The following is a 16,675-nucleotide window of genomic DNA, read 5'->3' as shown; positions in this document are numbered from 1 at the left end:
GTAAGTGTCATTAAGAGCGGCCAACCCGTCTATCTTTTCATACAACGTACGTAATTATGGCGTAATTATGTTACGTTTTGTCTACTTTGACCTCAAATATCTCCTCTTTGGTTAAGAATTCCAAATCAAAATTTGTACAGCTATTTACTCATGTATTTGTGCTTCGATGACCGTCATTCATTTGTTTTTTTCTTCTGTTTTTTTCTGTTTGCGTCACTCATTTTACAAAATGGAAAACTTAAAGTATCGCATTATTTACGAGTACGAGTTCCGCCGTGGCACTAGTGCTGCGGAAACGACTCGAAGGGTGAATGATGTGTATGGCGGTCATGTTGCTAAAGAAAACACAGTTCGTTTTTGGTTCCAACATTTTCGTTCTGGAAATTTCGACCTGCAGAACAAGCCCCGTGGACGGCCTGAGACTCAAGTTGATAATGAAGTATTGAAGGCTATTGTGGAAGCGGATCCATCGCAAACCACGTCCAAGTTAGCTGCAGGCTGCTGTGTTAGTGATAAAACTGTTTTAATTCACTTGAAGCAAATTGGGAAGATTAAAAAGCTTGAAAGATGGGTACCTCACGAATTGACTGAAGCAAACCGGCAAAAGCGCATCGACTGCTGCGTTACATTACTGAACCGGCACAATAATGAAGGTATTTTAAACCGAATCATTACCTGTGATGAAAATTGGATTCTTTACGATAATCGGAAGCGCTCAGCACAATGGTTGGATCCTGGCCAGCCAGCCAAATCCTGCCCCAAGCGAAAATTAACCCCAAAAAAGTTACTTGTAAGCGTTTGGTGGACTAGTGCCGGTATTGTTCATTGCAGTTTTCTCAAATCTGGCCAGACTATTACGGCTGATGTCTATTGTCAGCAATTGCAAACCATGATGGAAAAGCTAGCAGCTAAACAACCTAGGCTGGTCAATCGCTCCACGCCACTGCTACTTCACGACAACGCTAGACCACACACTGCACAACAGACGGCTACCAAATTAGAAGAGCTTCAATTGGAATGTATAAGACATCCTCCGTACTCCCCGGACCTTGCTCCAACAGATTACCATTTTTTTAGAAATTTGGACAACTTCTTGCAAGGGAAAAAATTTAACTCTGATGGGGCAGTCCAAATCGCCTTCACAGATTTTATTGATTCCTGTCCGACTGTTTTTTTTAGTAAAGGGATCAATGAACTACCTATGAGATGGCAAAAGGGCATAGAAAACAATGGTTCATACTTTGATTAATTAAATATATTATATTTAAAAATATTCGACTTTTTCTTCCTCCCATACAAAACGCCAATTTCATATGTAAGGGCCTAATATAACAGATATTTCTTTGAAACTTTTGAACTAATAGGCACTATATGTAGGTTTCTATCAAAACGCGAAATCAAAATTTTAAGAAACAAATTCAGTACAAACCTCCAAAAATCAGCCTTTTTGCACAAATTTTTATATGAAGTTTGGGCGTTTATAATGTACTCATTAATTGTAACCGGAAAGAAATATTTGTATAGAAACCTTGCAAATGTAATGGAGTTTCTAAATGTGAACAAAAAAAACTTTTTTTTCATAATCTTGTAAGGCTTACGAGAAAATACGTATTTCTTGGAACAAGTTTTATGAAATTTCCGCACATTTTTTCTTTTAATGTTATCGCGTTCTCACTTGCTGACATTGCGCTGGATGAAACAGCAAGCTTTTTGGCCTTGCTCGCGATGACGTTCGTCGGACGGGGAAGGGCGCTCTTAAGTAACAAAACTGAATTCTATTTAAAAGTGAAGTATCATATCATATTGAGAAAGAAAAAGTCAAGTCAAATCAAGTCAAAATAAAAAGGATAGTGGGGCAGGATTGAACAATTTTGACGAGGATGAGAGAGAAGAATTTGGAGGAGCTTTCACTCCATCGGAGGTCGACTAGTGTAAAACATAATGGCTTGAACTTAATTTAATCTAAGGTACTGGGAGAAAGGCCATTTCATTATTATATGCTTGTTCCCTCCAAAAGATTTACAGCAGTATAATTGTTTTGGGAGTGCGGTGACAGTTGGCTTATCATAGAATTAATATTAACTACAGGTGGTGGCACCCACCTGTCGGCGTGTAGTGTCATGAGATTGGTAAAATGAAAGAGGCTTTTAAATATGAGATTCTATTTGAAATATAAATGACCTCACGAAAAGACAAGTTTCTGCGTATGTTTAAATAAATTAATAAAATATGTTTATTATGGAACATAAGATACAGGTATCACTTATTCCACTTCATTAAATTTGAATTTGTAGGCATCTCTACTCATCGGCAAAGAAGACAGAGGGTGTAGGCCGAGAGAAATAGCCGGCGTAAAAAAATCTCGGTACTCTTAAAATTTATAATTTAAAGCCGAGATGACCAAGCTTCCGACACAAAATAATTATTGCTTCGATAGAATCGGACCAAATAAATGCCACTGAATTATTAAGATCAATAATTATCAAAACTTACGCTAAAATTTTTGGCTCGACGACTCTGAACACTTTTGCATACATGTCAATCGCTTGCACCCATAACACCATCGAACGGCATACCTATACCAAAATATATCTTTTAAATATTTTAGAACCATTAAACACTAACTAATAAATTTCAATGATGTAGGGAAACATACTTGTATCATACAACCGTAATCATTCGAAACAATTATATAAGCGGAATCAATTGAATGTACATGTACCTAGTTTGTGACGTCTGTACTGTGGCTGAACTGATGGAATGGAAGGAGCGTAAAACAGGAACTTAAATACATAATAATAAGACTGAAACTCCACAATCACATGTGAAAAAAGGTGAACGCTGAGTCGCTAATTAAGTTCTTACCTTTGAAACTTTAACAACGGTATCGGGATTAAAATCCTTATGGGTAAGATATACTTTGATTTTCTTCAAAAGGGCGTCAGGTATGTGATCTTTGTCGTACTCTTCTAGATTTCGGATAAAATTCACATCTGCCAGCATTTTTTTAGTTGAGTCCCAATCAGGCCTAAAAGATTGTCATTGTGGTACAATAGGACACAACTACTTCATTGGTTTCAGTGGTTAAAATCTTCTTTAGATCATGGTGTCCTAGAGTTAGAATTTCAAGTGGGGGGAAAAAACACTTTATTTCTAAAAATAATTATTTCAATGGTAGCCTTACATTAAAAATTGGCGGTGTTGACATCCACGAGATATACTCCGGTCGTGTCGATACATCGTATGGCTGCACATACCTACTTGTGCACTTAACATATCCAGTGCATATAGCGCTAAATATCAACGAAAGAATAAACTCATAGTTACAGTAAAAATCTAGTTGAAATAATTCTTACTTAGCACCGAGTAGTATGCAGACAGGCTCCATCACAAAGCGCACCAGGGCGGGTGGCTTCTGGAAAGCCTTTAATTCATTAATGTCTGCTTTATTTAAGGCTTTGAGGGCATTTTGTGCAGCTTCCATAGCTGGCATCGCGAGAGCCAGATCGGCTTTTGCTTCATCTGCGATCTGCTTTACCTCTTCAGCTTTTACCTGAACAAAGGTTAAAAAATATTTAGAAAGCGAAATGCCAAGTTATTATTCTAGAACAATTTTGTGTAATCGTTCAATTATATCCAAGAAATAATTAATTAAACGTACAGAGTGTATATAGTGTACGGTGAGAATCACCAGCCACCACACAAAAGATAAAGGTACTAGACTACATCCGGTTTAAGATTATCTCCAACTGCAGGAGCCGTGACCAAACCCAAAAATCGGCGACACGTATCAGACAAAAAATGATCTGTTCACCTACTTATCTATAAAATAATAGTAATCGAAGCTAATATCTGTTATCTGATACCATAACCCATTTAGGATCGTGGCGCCGCTGGATTTTTATTATTATTATTCATATATTTCTAATCAATAAAGATACAATGAACATCTTTAAATTTTGTATAAATAATATTTTTGCTATCATTCAGAATCTTGTACGTATTCACTGTCCACTAACGAGTTTCGTAACGGAGAGAAATATTTGATTTTCCTACTACTGTTCATTTTGGAATTCCTTTGAAATAAAATGTAGAGTTAAACTCAATATAGTCGATAGTTGAAAACCCATAATTAGTAGGCCGGAAGTCTTGGATTCGATTTCATACAATGCAACGATTGTTCGGATCGAAATGCACTAACTACTTGCCTGTAACAAAACATAACCACCAAAAATTTAGAATACGAGACGTTTATATACTTTGAAGACATGGAATAATTCTATTATATACATTTGTTCTCAACATTTGTTCAACCTTTACCCTTTAAAAGCCAAATGACGTGGGCAAAAATAACAATTTTATTTTTCATTTGTTGGTGACAATTGTAAAGAAATTTATATGAAGGTCTTTCATTAATTAAGTTTGCAATCTTAAATGTACACAAAAGGTTTATTGTTTACAAAGCCAAAGTAAAAGCTTGTTTTTACATTTCAATTTCATAAAAGGAAAACAATTTCATAACAACCCTAAATTTCACGTGTTCCAAAAGCTGAAAGACTTGTGCATGGACACGGGTATTTACGTAGCATTCAACATTGAAAATTAAATTGTCATTAACTGCGCATTGCCGACTATAATGCGGAGATTAATAAAGTCATACGCGTGGGGTGGTTAAATTAATCTGTCTGTTACACTCATCAATTTTAATTATATGCAAGATCTAAATAGAATTATTAATAACGTGATATAAAATAATTATAATTTATTTTTGTGTTTCATAAATTTATATACAGTCGACTCTCGATAATTTGACACTCGTTAATTTGAATCTCTCGATAATTTGAATTTTTTTCCGGTCCCTTAAAAACACTCGATAAATTGAATAAAATCAATAGTAATTGGTCCCTTCGGTAATTTGAAGTTGAAAAAGTATTATCTTGCTCGCCAACATGCGATAATTTGAAATCCAGTCTTCCCTACTCTCTATAATTTGAAATCCAGTCTTCCCTACTCTCTATAATTTGAAATCCAGTCTCCCCTACTCCCTATAATTTGAAGCGTTTATCATGCACGTACCTGTCGTTTGTTTACATACATGCACAGACTTGTCAATTGTTGCCGACACAAGTGACGATTACTTTGCAGCTCTCACCACTATTAAAAATTTTTTGGACAGTGATAAACTGAAGTCACTCACTCAAAAAAAGATTACAGACTTCTTTTTGAAATAAAAATTTGTGAATAATTGTTATATGTTATAGAAATAATAAGTAACAAATTTTGATCAAATTCTTATTTCCTTCAGTCGCCCCTCCCCCTCGTGCTTATTCAAAACACTTGTTATTTTGAACTCTTGATAAATTGAAATTTATCTCTGGTGCCTTGAGTTTCAAATTATCGAGAGTCGAGTGTATTGCTCATTTTCATCTCTTTAACGTTTCCTTAAATCAAAATAAGATTACCCTTATAAGAACGGCATTACCTTTGCTGCCGCTTCATCCTTCATAACAGCTTGCTTTACTTCATCTGCAGCCTTCTGTTCCACCTTCAAACGAGCTACTAACGCCATGCCCTAAAATATAGCCAATTTCTAGATAAGATATACTTCTCTTACTTTGCTTTAGTATTTATAATTTAGAACTTGGGATCGCAGAAACAGATATATTTATCAATATACAAAAAGACCCTACCTTATAACTTTTCGCCATAAATACTAGAAATCCAAATAAAAATTCGTCACTTACTTCTTCAGCTTTCTTAGCGAGTACTGGCTCCATATCACGCACCTGTTGCTCCATAACGCCGACTACTTCGTACGTCTCGTATAGTTTCTAAAAAATATTGTTAATAACCAAATGTCACATGAAAATCTGTGTTGTTGACTACCTCCTTTCGATAGATGAATTTTCGTAAATCATTGTGCCTCGTAGTTCTACTCGCGTTCTGTCGCACTGTGTGGTCTACTAATATTAGAGAAAGGAAACATTAGCATTTGCAAGTTGGTAAAGCTAAATTCAAAAAATACTTAATGGATTTCGTAAATTCATTCACTATTAGAATGCACGTAACATGTTCACAAGAATGAATGTTCAGTCGAATGTTAAACTGCCACATGCTTACGTTACGTCACATAGCCAAAAATGTGAATGTTAGTGAAATGTTACCTTAACACATCGTTTAACTCATCAAGTGTAATACAAATTCCCCGACTTAAACGCACTCATAAATTACACCATTATATATAATGATAACAAAACTAACTGCTTAATTTATTTATAAACATCTTATCAAATAGTCGCCAACTATGTAAACAAATAGTCAATTAATTTATGCAAAATCTGTTCCCTTAAGTAGATCATTTGGAAAACATTTGTGTCGCCTCGTGCCCATTGATGCGTTGCGTTATTGCGTATGTAAAGTGAAGGTAGGATTTTATCCCAAAATATTCATATTTTAAAATTGTGTTTAAATTTGAGTTATATCAATAATTATTATTAATGATTAATATTATATGCGCTGAATGTTTCGAGTCTATTGACAAAATTTTTATTTTTTTTAATCACGACACCTTAAAACTACAGATTTATAGAACCCGAGGTCTTTATAAGAATATGTTTCAAGATTTGTAAAGAAATTGTCGCCCGAGCACACTTGCAAGAATATTGCTAGTACTTATTAACACTTTATAATGATTCAACTTAGCACTGAAACTTGTTAGAACATTATTCAGTGGAGCACATTTTCAATCAATAAATGTTATATTCTTATTGAAAATATTTAATTTGAATAAAAAACATATTATTACATATTTAGTAAGATGACATTTATAACTTAAGTCTTTTCTAGGTTTTTATGTGTTAAACTTATTGGGACGTAAGTAAATTCTAATTAGGGAAGAGGAATTGTATTTAAAGAAAGGTAATATTTTATATTGTACGCTTTGAAAACTTATAACCTCACAAAACTTTGCAACTTTTTATATAATCAACGTTTTAGCACAAAGGATTGATTTGATTCTGCTTCCAGAAGGTAGGCATTTAAGCCGGAATTACATTACGAAATTAATGGCCAGAAATTAATTTCGTGACATTAGTTTTACCAACAGTTTTAACGTGTATTTTAATATTTTCGTAATGCAACTGAGCTTCGTGGCCTGCGCGATTTTTTGGGGAAAGTAGTTTTATGCAACTAATTTCAAAATAAAATTCCGGCTATAGCGTGGGAAATCCCTACTTAGTAAAATTTATAGTTACATGTAGTCCACAGGAAATTCTGTCCCGCCCTCGTATTATCTCCTGTTGTTTCTTGTCCAGAAGACCTAGGTACAGCTTCAAGAGGTCCAAATAACTACTTGGTGTTGTGTAGAAATAACGTCGCATTTCGTCATACAGTCGATCAGTCATTACGTCTACATCCTAAATGACAAAGAGAAAGATGTGTATTTTTTATATCAATGCTATTTACCGGACTCTTCCAAACACAAGTGATTTTTTTTTCTAAGAGAGCTTAAAGTTTGATAAACAAAATGGCTCATTTTCACTGAGAATTAAGATCGGTACTCAAAGGTCTAACCTACAAGTTATTTCTATACAGATATAAAAGGTGTTTTTCTTTCATAAATTTGTTAATAAAGTCCAAAGGTACCAACCTGGTGCATTGTGACGCATAGCATAGAGATCTTGTGTATAATATTTTGGTCTCCAAGAGGCTGAAGGCACTGTTCAGCAACGGAAAGTAATGCTTCTGGTGGCCATTTTGTGAACCAGTCAATAGTACAGCAGTTCACCAAAGACGGGAACATACGGCAACGGCGCCTGTATTTTTTGTATTTAAATTTTATTTAGATTACTTATTTTGCCTATTCATTAGTTTTTAAGTCTTTACTACTACCTTTTGGTGTTGTTCTATTCACCTTATTACTTTAAATAATTTTGAAATTTGAAGTTTTAAGTCAATATGTTTTTATGGAAATAATAACTTCAAACTACAAATTTCCCCATTATACTTATATTAAAATAATTTTTTTCCATACACATGATGTTTGTTTGCCGAAAATTATTTTGACTCATTAGTTGATTGTAAAAAAATAATTACTATGTAAAATTATTTACTGAATTAATAGTAAATAAAATATTCTGTGCGAAAGCTTCCAAATGCGCTGACTGCACTATTCATTTTCATAAAAATATTGATTTGGATGTTGAAAACTAGACTTGGACGCTGGGCAGGTATACATGTATACATATTGTAGCTAATATACGCTTATTCGTTGAATTAACAAATGTTTAAAGAGTTTATATATTGTTTATATTATAGTTTCAGAGAAGAAATGGCATTAATTAATTAATGTAATGTTAAAAAACTACATTTATAATCATCTACTTAATATACCTAGAAGATACAAAGTAATTATTATATACAAAAGCTACGGTAGAGACATATAATTCAGGGTTTATATAATTCGTATTATATTATACAAAATGAAAAACTAATAAAAACAATAGTAGGTATACTATTTTCAGTCAGTAGTAACTGATACCAAATAAAAAATCAATATGACTTTATCTAATCGTCGCTCGCTCGCTTAAAAAATTTAAATTGACAAGCGACAAAGTTACACTTCAATTAAAAGGGTGCATCAGATACGTCATTATCTTATATATATAAAAAGAAAATGGTGTTCGTTTGAGGCTCTTTCATGCTTAAACCACTGATCGTATCGACATGAAACTACCACCATTCGATGCGAAATTTTTCCTAGATGGTTTATGGCTATTTATTTAAATTCCAACGTTCCTTCATTTTTTTATTGCTGTTTTACTTTTATGAAAATTTATCCATACGGACTTCACCGCGGAAACATTCAAACCGTCAACATCTGTTAAAAACTCGATTTTCGAAATATTTCAATTTTCTTAGCGGGAAGTAAAAAAGAAGAATAATAAAAATATGAAAAAAAATAAAATAATGAAACATAAAATTTATTTTAATTCGTCCAGCAAAGCGGGCGCGAAACGGCTAGTATACATATACGTAGATTAGGCATATTTGTAAACTAATAAATCATTTCTGTTATGTTTGCGTGTGAGTTCGAATCTCCAATACAATACCTCTTTTCTTAATAATTGAAAATGAAGTAGACGCAGAATTAGAATAGAATAGAATTATCGCTATATACAGCTTACAGATCAAAATAAATGTATATATAAAAAGGATAAACTAGACATCATAAACGTCCGCAAAATCCATTAGGTACTATAATATCATTAAAAGCCCTTTATTTCTTACCTATTTTTATTCATTAAAGAATTAGTGATTTGTCGCGCGTGAATATTGTTTTAAAGAAAAACATTGGTAAAATAAAACTAATATATAGAAAACACAGATAAACGATGTCATGCCGAAAGCCACTTGTTGTGTATACGTACGTAGAGAGCAGACGCTACTACTTTTATTGTCAGCTCAATTTTTACCCAATACCAATCTATCGTAAGAAATCTTATATTAGCCATCACCACAATTACCCTAATTGTATTTAACAGTGAACCATATTAATTTAACAACCATTTAACTGTATCAATAATTTGGAATCGCCATTACAATTTTCATTGGAACACATATTTTCAGTAAACTGTTGCCTGCAAAAAGTTAACTTTGTTCATAATTGTTAATTCTACGAAGAGTATCACTATTACCCTAGATGCTTTGGATTGGTTATACGCAGTCGCAAATGGGACGACAACAGTGCGCATGTCGTCTTTAAAATATAAAAGCTGAAATTGCAAAATAGTTTCCAATAAACACGCTAGACTTTGAACAGTACGCTTGTGTTAACGTTGACTCCTATAACTTTGAATCACTATGTACGGGTATCCACGAGTTGTTTTTGATTTAAATAAAATGCAGTTTATCTTTCCTGCGGGAGTGCGTCCGTATGGACCATTTAAAATCTCACTCGTTTTCAACGGCATCAATATAAACGAGGAGCTGGAAAAAGTAAAGTTTGAGAACTATGTTCTTCTAATACTTCACGCCGAAACTGAGGACAAGTGGGAGCGTCTGCAGATCCAGGCGGCCATCTACGACCTGGAAGTTCAGAAGAATATTCTCCTGCAGAATGTGCTAAGATATCTACAACAGTTTTGGTTTGACCTGGAGGAGATGGATTACAACATTCGTTGTCCCGATTGCGGCAGGCCGTACTTTATCAATTATGGCAATTGTTTTGGGGAAGAGGAGGAGGAGTACGAAGAGGAGGAGCAGTACGAAGAGGAGGATCAGTACGAAGATGAAGAGGAGTACGAAGAGGAGGAGCAGTACGAGGAGGAGTACGAAGAGGATGAGGACGAAGAGGAGCCGGAGGAAGATGAGGACGACAAGGGGAAGAAGGACCTGCTGATACCGAGGATGGACCGTTGCACCAGCGCCGCCGGCTAAATCCTTGAAGGTCTCTTTCGTCCAACAGTATTTCGATGTTTTCCGTAGTTTATAACCTACAGATTTAAACTTATTCCCTAAATGTATTATGTCATCCTAATATATTGGATACCATTTAATCGCGTTATTATTTATCTCCAAATTTGTGTCTAATTTAACTCACTATAGACAACTGTTCGTTGCGAAAGTATAAGTTTATTGCGAATTTTTAAAACCAAAATGGTGCGAATTTTAGATTCAATGCTCTAATACTTTATCTAGAATATCCTTTAACTAAATATATAAAATTTAATAAAATAGAATACTTTCTAACTATATCAAATAAATTTTAAGGAATAAAAACTATTCATCATTATTTAATAATTAATATTATCTTATTAAAAACTACAAATCCTACCGGAACGCTTCGCCGACGGGACTCATACACACACATAGATGTAGTTTTGCACGAACGCGATTGATAAAGAAGTAGTACACTGAGTCTCTGTCTGCCGGATTTATTCCAGTCTTAGCCGCATCATTTCGACAACCCGTCTGTACTTGCTCGTAAGTATCACCCTCAAAAAGGTTTGGGACTTCTCCTGGAAAAGTAGGAATAAGAAAGCAATAACAACAGGAAAGCATAATCTCAGATTCTTTGTTATCGATAACACAAGCGATTAAGCATTTCTAATAAAACATTTTAGTAATTTTTCCTGCGATTCAAACTCACTCAACTATGTAACTAGACATAAAAATTCAATAAATATAGAGATAACTCCATCATGGCTTTTCTTTTAAAGCGCTCTATAACTATATAGCCATTCAATCGTAGTAAATTGTTTAAAATAGATATGAGCTACCATGATTAGAATTCAGGATCTGGGAACATTGCACAGAAAGTATATTGAAATACTTTTTCTTTCATGATAGCCTGATCTTTAAGAAACTAAATAGTCATTTGATACTGGTCAAATGGTGCATAAAAAATTATACAATACACACCAGAATTCAGCATATTATTAATATCCTCCAAAAACTCTTCTTTTGTAATCTGCGTGTCTGTGAATAAGAAGACAGTGTCTTCACACCCAACCCCAGCTCGCATATACATCTTACGGAGATCGTCGTGGAATTCCGGTGTGTCATAATTACGTTTCAGTTCCATTCCCATGCACCTGTTATAGTCATAATTCTTAAAGCTTTTCTAGTGGAGGCAACTAGTAGGCTTAATTCTTAATGTCCTAACCATATTTCGAAAATTTTATAAACACCTTCATGACCTTCTAGGAAGCGTTGGCTAAACTTTTCATTATAATATGGGTTAGGTATTGATTATTAAATATATTGATTATTAAATATATTGATTATTAAATATATTGATTATTAAATATATTGAGCATTTTATATTGGCTTTTTATAACGCCAGACACGTATGAATTTTCACTTTCAAGCTCAAATTAATTTCCACTATACGTAGTGCATTTACGTAGAACAAGTAACAGTAAACAACCCACCCCACATCTATGGAAAATTTTCTGAGTCTTAGGATCGCAAGTGATGTCACTTAGGGAGGATATCACTTCTAGCATAGGGTAAGCGTATGTGACATTAATGCATTCATAATTTAAATATCGTCTTCTTTGTAATGTAAGAAAATGTTTTGCTACAGCCGATTTCAGAATATGATTAGTACATTTCTTAGTTAAAATATATTTCCTTATATTTTAAATAGACGCTCCTCGTAATTTTCTTACAGTAAATACTTAATGGTAATGGTAAATTTATTATCAATAAAATCTTATTAATTTAAAAATATAATTTTGAATGCTCGACAGCTTTATATTTAGATATTGAGGGTGATGCTATAAGGTTTCGTCTATATTTATCAAACCTCAAAATCTTTTTAAACCCTTGCCCCTACTATAAAAACCACTCCACTTCGTGCATAAGTTGAGAACATTCATGAGCAGTAAGGGCAAAACTAACTTTCACGTTATGTAATAGGTATTTTTGACAGGTTTGTGAGTATATCTAAAAGGCAATGTAACTACGTCTTTAAGCTTAAGCGATCTAAAATCTGTACCTACCCGTAGTTGTTATTATTTATCTCGATGACATTTTAAATTACCTCAATCTCTATCCAATGAATTTGTACTTTTGGAGAAGAACAACAGACTAAATTTAAAAAAATACACTTTAATTTGTTGTTTGATTGTATTTACATTTAGCCAAACGTAATATACCTCTACACTTTTTAAAAGGCTTTGATTACATATTTGAAGTAGCAATAAATGTACCTTTTATAGCTATGGCATTCTATAACTTATTTTAATTATAAACATTAATTTAGAATTCAGGTAGGTAATACTCGTAGTAAGAAAAATTTCATTAGTCTATTTGATGAAAATGTCTAGTCTACAACTTGAAATCGATAAATATATATAAATGTAGATTGTAGGTGGAGAGAAGCTCTTAGTAAGAGCGTTACTAAGGTAACGTCGTTTGATACGAATTTTTCAATGTAAACTTTGATTGGAGCTTTTTAATTTTCGATTGTACGGCTTCCCTGAATGAGCAAGACACTAATACAAGCGCTCAATTATTTTCTTTTTAAGTTTCAGCAAATTAACTGATCGGCTCACTAATGTGTTTTGGTTAAGGTTAGTGGGTGTTTTGGAAGTAGATCTAGCAAACATATTTAGTAATCTAATTATAAATTCAATAAACCTCGCCAACCACAACCAAAATATTGCTCACTTGCACTCATTAACGTGGGCTGCTAGGGTTGCCACGGATCTTCGACCAGAGCCACCAGGGCCGACCATCAAACTATGACCTCTCTCAGCTCGTAGCACTCTTGCTACGCGAGCTACGTGCTCTACGGCGTCTCTGAATAGTACCAAATTCATTTCCGCTCGAGCAGTAGAGTTATATTCATCCAAGTATTCCTGATAATAATATATTCTACTATAATTTTTCCTTACTATAAAAATATTAACAATATTTACTCCTTGTCTATAAAAAAATCGGAGTAACTATTATGTTCAATATATTGATATTTTAAATAAAAAATAATCATTGGAATTTAGAATCTACCTTTAAAACTACCATGAGCTTCTGTATATCAGGGATTTCTTGATAAGTTCTATTTTCTTTTGGAACAGAAGAATTAAGAAAGTCCCCAAAGAGAAGAACAGGTGGTGATTCAATAATTGGTTCTTCGGGTATTTCAAGAATCGGTTGCTGGAAATTTTTATTACACACATTGCACATAAGGTGGTAGAAATAACTTTTATCTTCAATGTTGATGAGACGATCGTGGAACACGCGCAAGCACTCATGGTAGAACAGCCTGAAAATACCTTTATGTTATAAGGCAGTTACTTTCTAGCAAATACTGAAATAAAATGGCAGATAAATTTAGATAGGTCCATTCTTAGCTAGCTTAAAATACATTTTTGTGCATAGAAAAATGTATTTTAATCTACCTGAAAGTCGGGTTTGAATTTAACATTTAAATCTTTATCACAGTCCCACGCATACAAGATGGTGGGCAGCATCTATCAAATTGTATTTATATTTATAGAATACTCTTTAAAATTACAAATAATATTGAAGAAAATATAATTAAAATGTTTCTAACAAATCTAGCTTTAGGTATTAATTATGTACACATTGTTATCTAACAATGAGCATAAATAGTAAAGCAAATGTACAACTAAGTTAAACAGGCTGTAAACACTAGACCTAAAATCCATTGATAATTAGTACCATTGAAAGCTCAATTTTGGTACCTTAGCATCGCCTGCGGTAATCTCATATAGGCCGCATTTGCCTGCAAAACACCCTGCATGCATTTTGATAGGTCTCGTAAATTGAACACGTAGTGGGATTTCGCTGGTGTCGGCAACAATTCAGCGCATATTTTTAGGTAAACATCAACCGCCGCATTTACAATTGGGTCCCCCAGAACCGACACCTCGGTAACAAAGTCTTCCATGTGACCGTTTAGAATCGCCTGAAATTTGTTTTTCGTTACTTTATTATACATAGCAATAGACAATACAATACACATTTGACGTCAACTGAGTCCATTAAGTTCATGCAAATAAAACTTATATATTATATTTTAATTGCGGAATAGATTTTTCTTTTTCCATTAAAAACCGAATAATTTATGGATTTACGTCTAGCCTCTACTGTAGCCAAAATATTAAAAGATATTTTGATGTAAAATCAATTTAATGGAACTTGATCGGACATACAGAGCGATCAATCACACCAGTTTCACGATACGTCAGTAACAAATAGTGGTTTTGGAAATGATTGGGAATTCGCAATCAGCCGTCAAAGTCTTGCCTACTGATGTAACAATTGAATGCATGCACTGCCTCTTTACCAAAGCTTGTCTAGTCACTCCAAACTCAACGTTTCACAATAGCGAAGCTGACAGGCACTTGGTTTATTTAGTGCATTTGGCATGATATTAGGAACGGAATTGCCTCGGGGAACAGAAGCGATTCCGAAAATAGTTCTCATCCCGACTTAGTTGTATATCGCTACCTGTTGTTCTAAAATATTTTTGTATATTCTTATATTATATATTTTAAAATAAGTACCAAATTAAACATACGATGTATTTATAGCAAGAGATAGCGGATAAACCGTTGTATTCTGCAGACTATAATCTTATTGTATATCGCAAACTCTATTGTAGTCAGAAAGCGACACCACACATAATCGTGATTTGAATGACATTAATTAACACGGCCTTCTCGTAACGCTTCTAAAAACTTCTCATTAGCAATCTATTATCAAGGATTTATTAAAATAATATGGAAATTTTTTAGGGATATATTGAAGAGCAGCATATAGTAATATATCTATTAATGATTAGATAACGAGGCTAGAAAAGTGTGAAAGAGAAGACCTCTTATTGGTTAGTTAATTATTAAAATAATAGATTGAAATTTGTCACATGTTATATATAAATCAATTAATCCTGTTTATTTGCCGTTGGTAGTTTTGAAGTAACAAGTACAAAAATACTGACACTAACTGTGTCGGCTAATTTTTTTTAATTCTTCAGGAAATTATGCTTTGAAAGTTCATCAACAATTACAGAATAAAATATTCTCACTTTAAAAATTGTCTTCATAGCTTCTGAGTTCGGTGCTGAAATATAGAACATAGCGAAGTGTCGAACAAATCTCGCAGTGAGAGGATTCCGCCCGCCGCCAGGCGGTGCGCACGCGCATGACAACACCACATCGAGGATATCCTTCCAGTACAGTTTGTCTCGGTCGTAAACGCCACCAAAGTCCAAATATTGTCTGAATAATAAAATCAGGTTTTCTTTTGATTCTCTCTTACAACTTTGTATTTCGTAATTAAGTAAAGAAATATATTTAAACAGCTTTAAAAAAACAACATTTACCCACCAGAAAGTGGAAAGAATAAGGTTAAAAAGACGAGGTATCTTTTGTTATTTAAAATTCGTAACAAGTAATTGCAAAATCATAATACCTTTAGATCGAGTAAATTTCATTTTCTTTAAATACATATATCTCGTTAATGAATGAGTATTAGGTAACGAATGTGAAGAGAAACTTAGAAAGACAGAATCTCTAACTTAGTTTTCGCCAAAACATTAATGTAGAACATTAATACGCATCGCGTATTAACTTTTGAGAGTTAACCTATACGACGTAGCTCGTTAGATATCGGCAAGGCTGGACATCATTTGTGCATTTGATTCCTCATTAGAATTAGGCATTATCGCCCTTGTTACACGCGTTTTACGGTGCGCTAGATATGGGAATTTGTGTAAGGGTGAGATTATTATAACGAAGCGTGAGTAACAGACGCAAAACATCGGAATTCACGTATTAAATCTATGATAGTTTTAATTACCTTTTACCTTTTTTTTGACAGTATTGAACACTCGGTCGCTTATTAATCATATAAATATCTTTAAGTATATTGAAGATTAATTAAGTCGGTACGTATAGTGTATACTACGTATTTTTAATAGTAACAAAAAAAAATATTAAACACCTCAGTATTTTATTAATACTAATATTTTATTAATTTACTTTTACACTAATTATACTAATATAAATTAATAAAATAATAATTTGTATTTATAAATGTTATACATGGAAAAGACTTCACTTGGAGTGAGCTATTTTACGTCTTCTAGCTGTTTTTATTTTTTATTATTATTATTAAATTACACTTATTTAGAATTATAGTT

At 33.4% G+C, this 16,675-nt stretch overlaps 1 protein-coding gene across 1 annotated transcript in view; it reads right to left on the bottom strand.

The window, feature by feature from the left end:
* LOC125062694 (dynein axonemal heavy chain 6) overlaps positions 1–16,675 on the bottom strand; it is a 60,930-nt gene that overhangs the window by 16,276 nt on the left and 27,979 nt on the right. The window contains exons 36-48 of the mRNA XM_047668768.1: positions 15,560–15,752; positions 14,214–14,437; positions 13,516–13,771; positions 13,177–13,367; positions 11,422–11,594; positions 10,835–11,018; positions 7,649–7,814; positions 7,254–7,415; positions 5,745–5,831; positions 5,483–5,572; positions 3,357–3,553; positions 2,866–3,028; positions 2,494–2,576 (exon numbers count right to left, since the gene is read on the bottom strand). Coding sequence (XP_047524724.1) covers positions 2,494–2,576; positions 2,866–3,028; positions 3,357–3,553; positions 5,483–5,572; positions 5,745–5,831; positions 7,254–7,415; positions 7,649–7,814; positions 10,835–11,018; positions 11,422–11,594; positions 13,177–13,367; positions 13,516–13,771; positions 14,214–14,437; positions 15,560–15,752 — 2,169 coding nt within the window. The remainder of the gene's footprint in view (positions 1–2,493; positions 2,577–2,865; positions 3,029–3,356; positions 3,554–5,482; positions 5,573–5,744; positions 5,832–7,253; positions 7,416–7,648; positions 7,815–10,834; positions 11,019–11,421; positions 11,595–13,176; positions 13,368–13,515; positions 13,772–14,213; positions 14,438–15,559; positions 15,753–16,675) is intronic.

This window comes from Pieris napi, chromosome Z (assembly GCF_905475465.1).
Source record: "Pieris napi chromosome Z, ilPieNapi1.2, whole genome shotgun sequence".
NCBI classification, from domain to species: domain Eukaryota; kingdom Metazoa; phylum Arthropoda; class Insecta; order Lepidoptera; family Pieridae; genus Pieris; species Pieris napi.
Note: the sequence above shows the minus strand (reverse complement) of the source record. Positions and strands in the feature narration are given on the sequence as shown.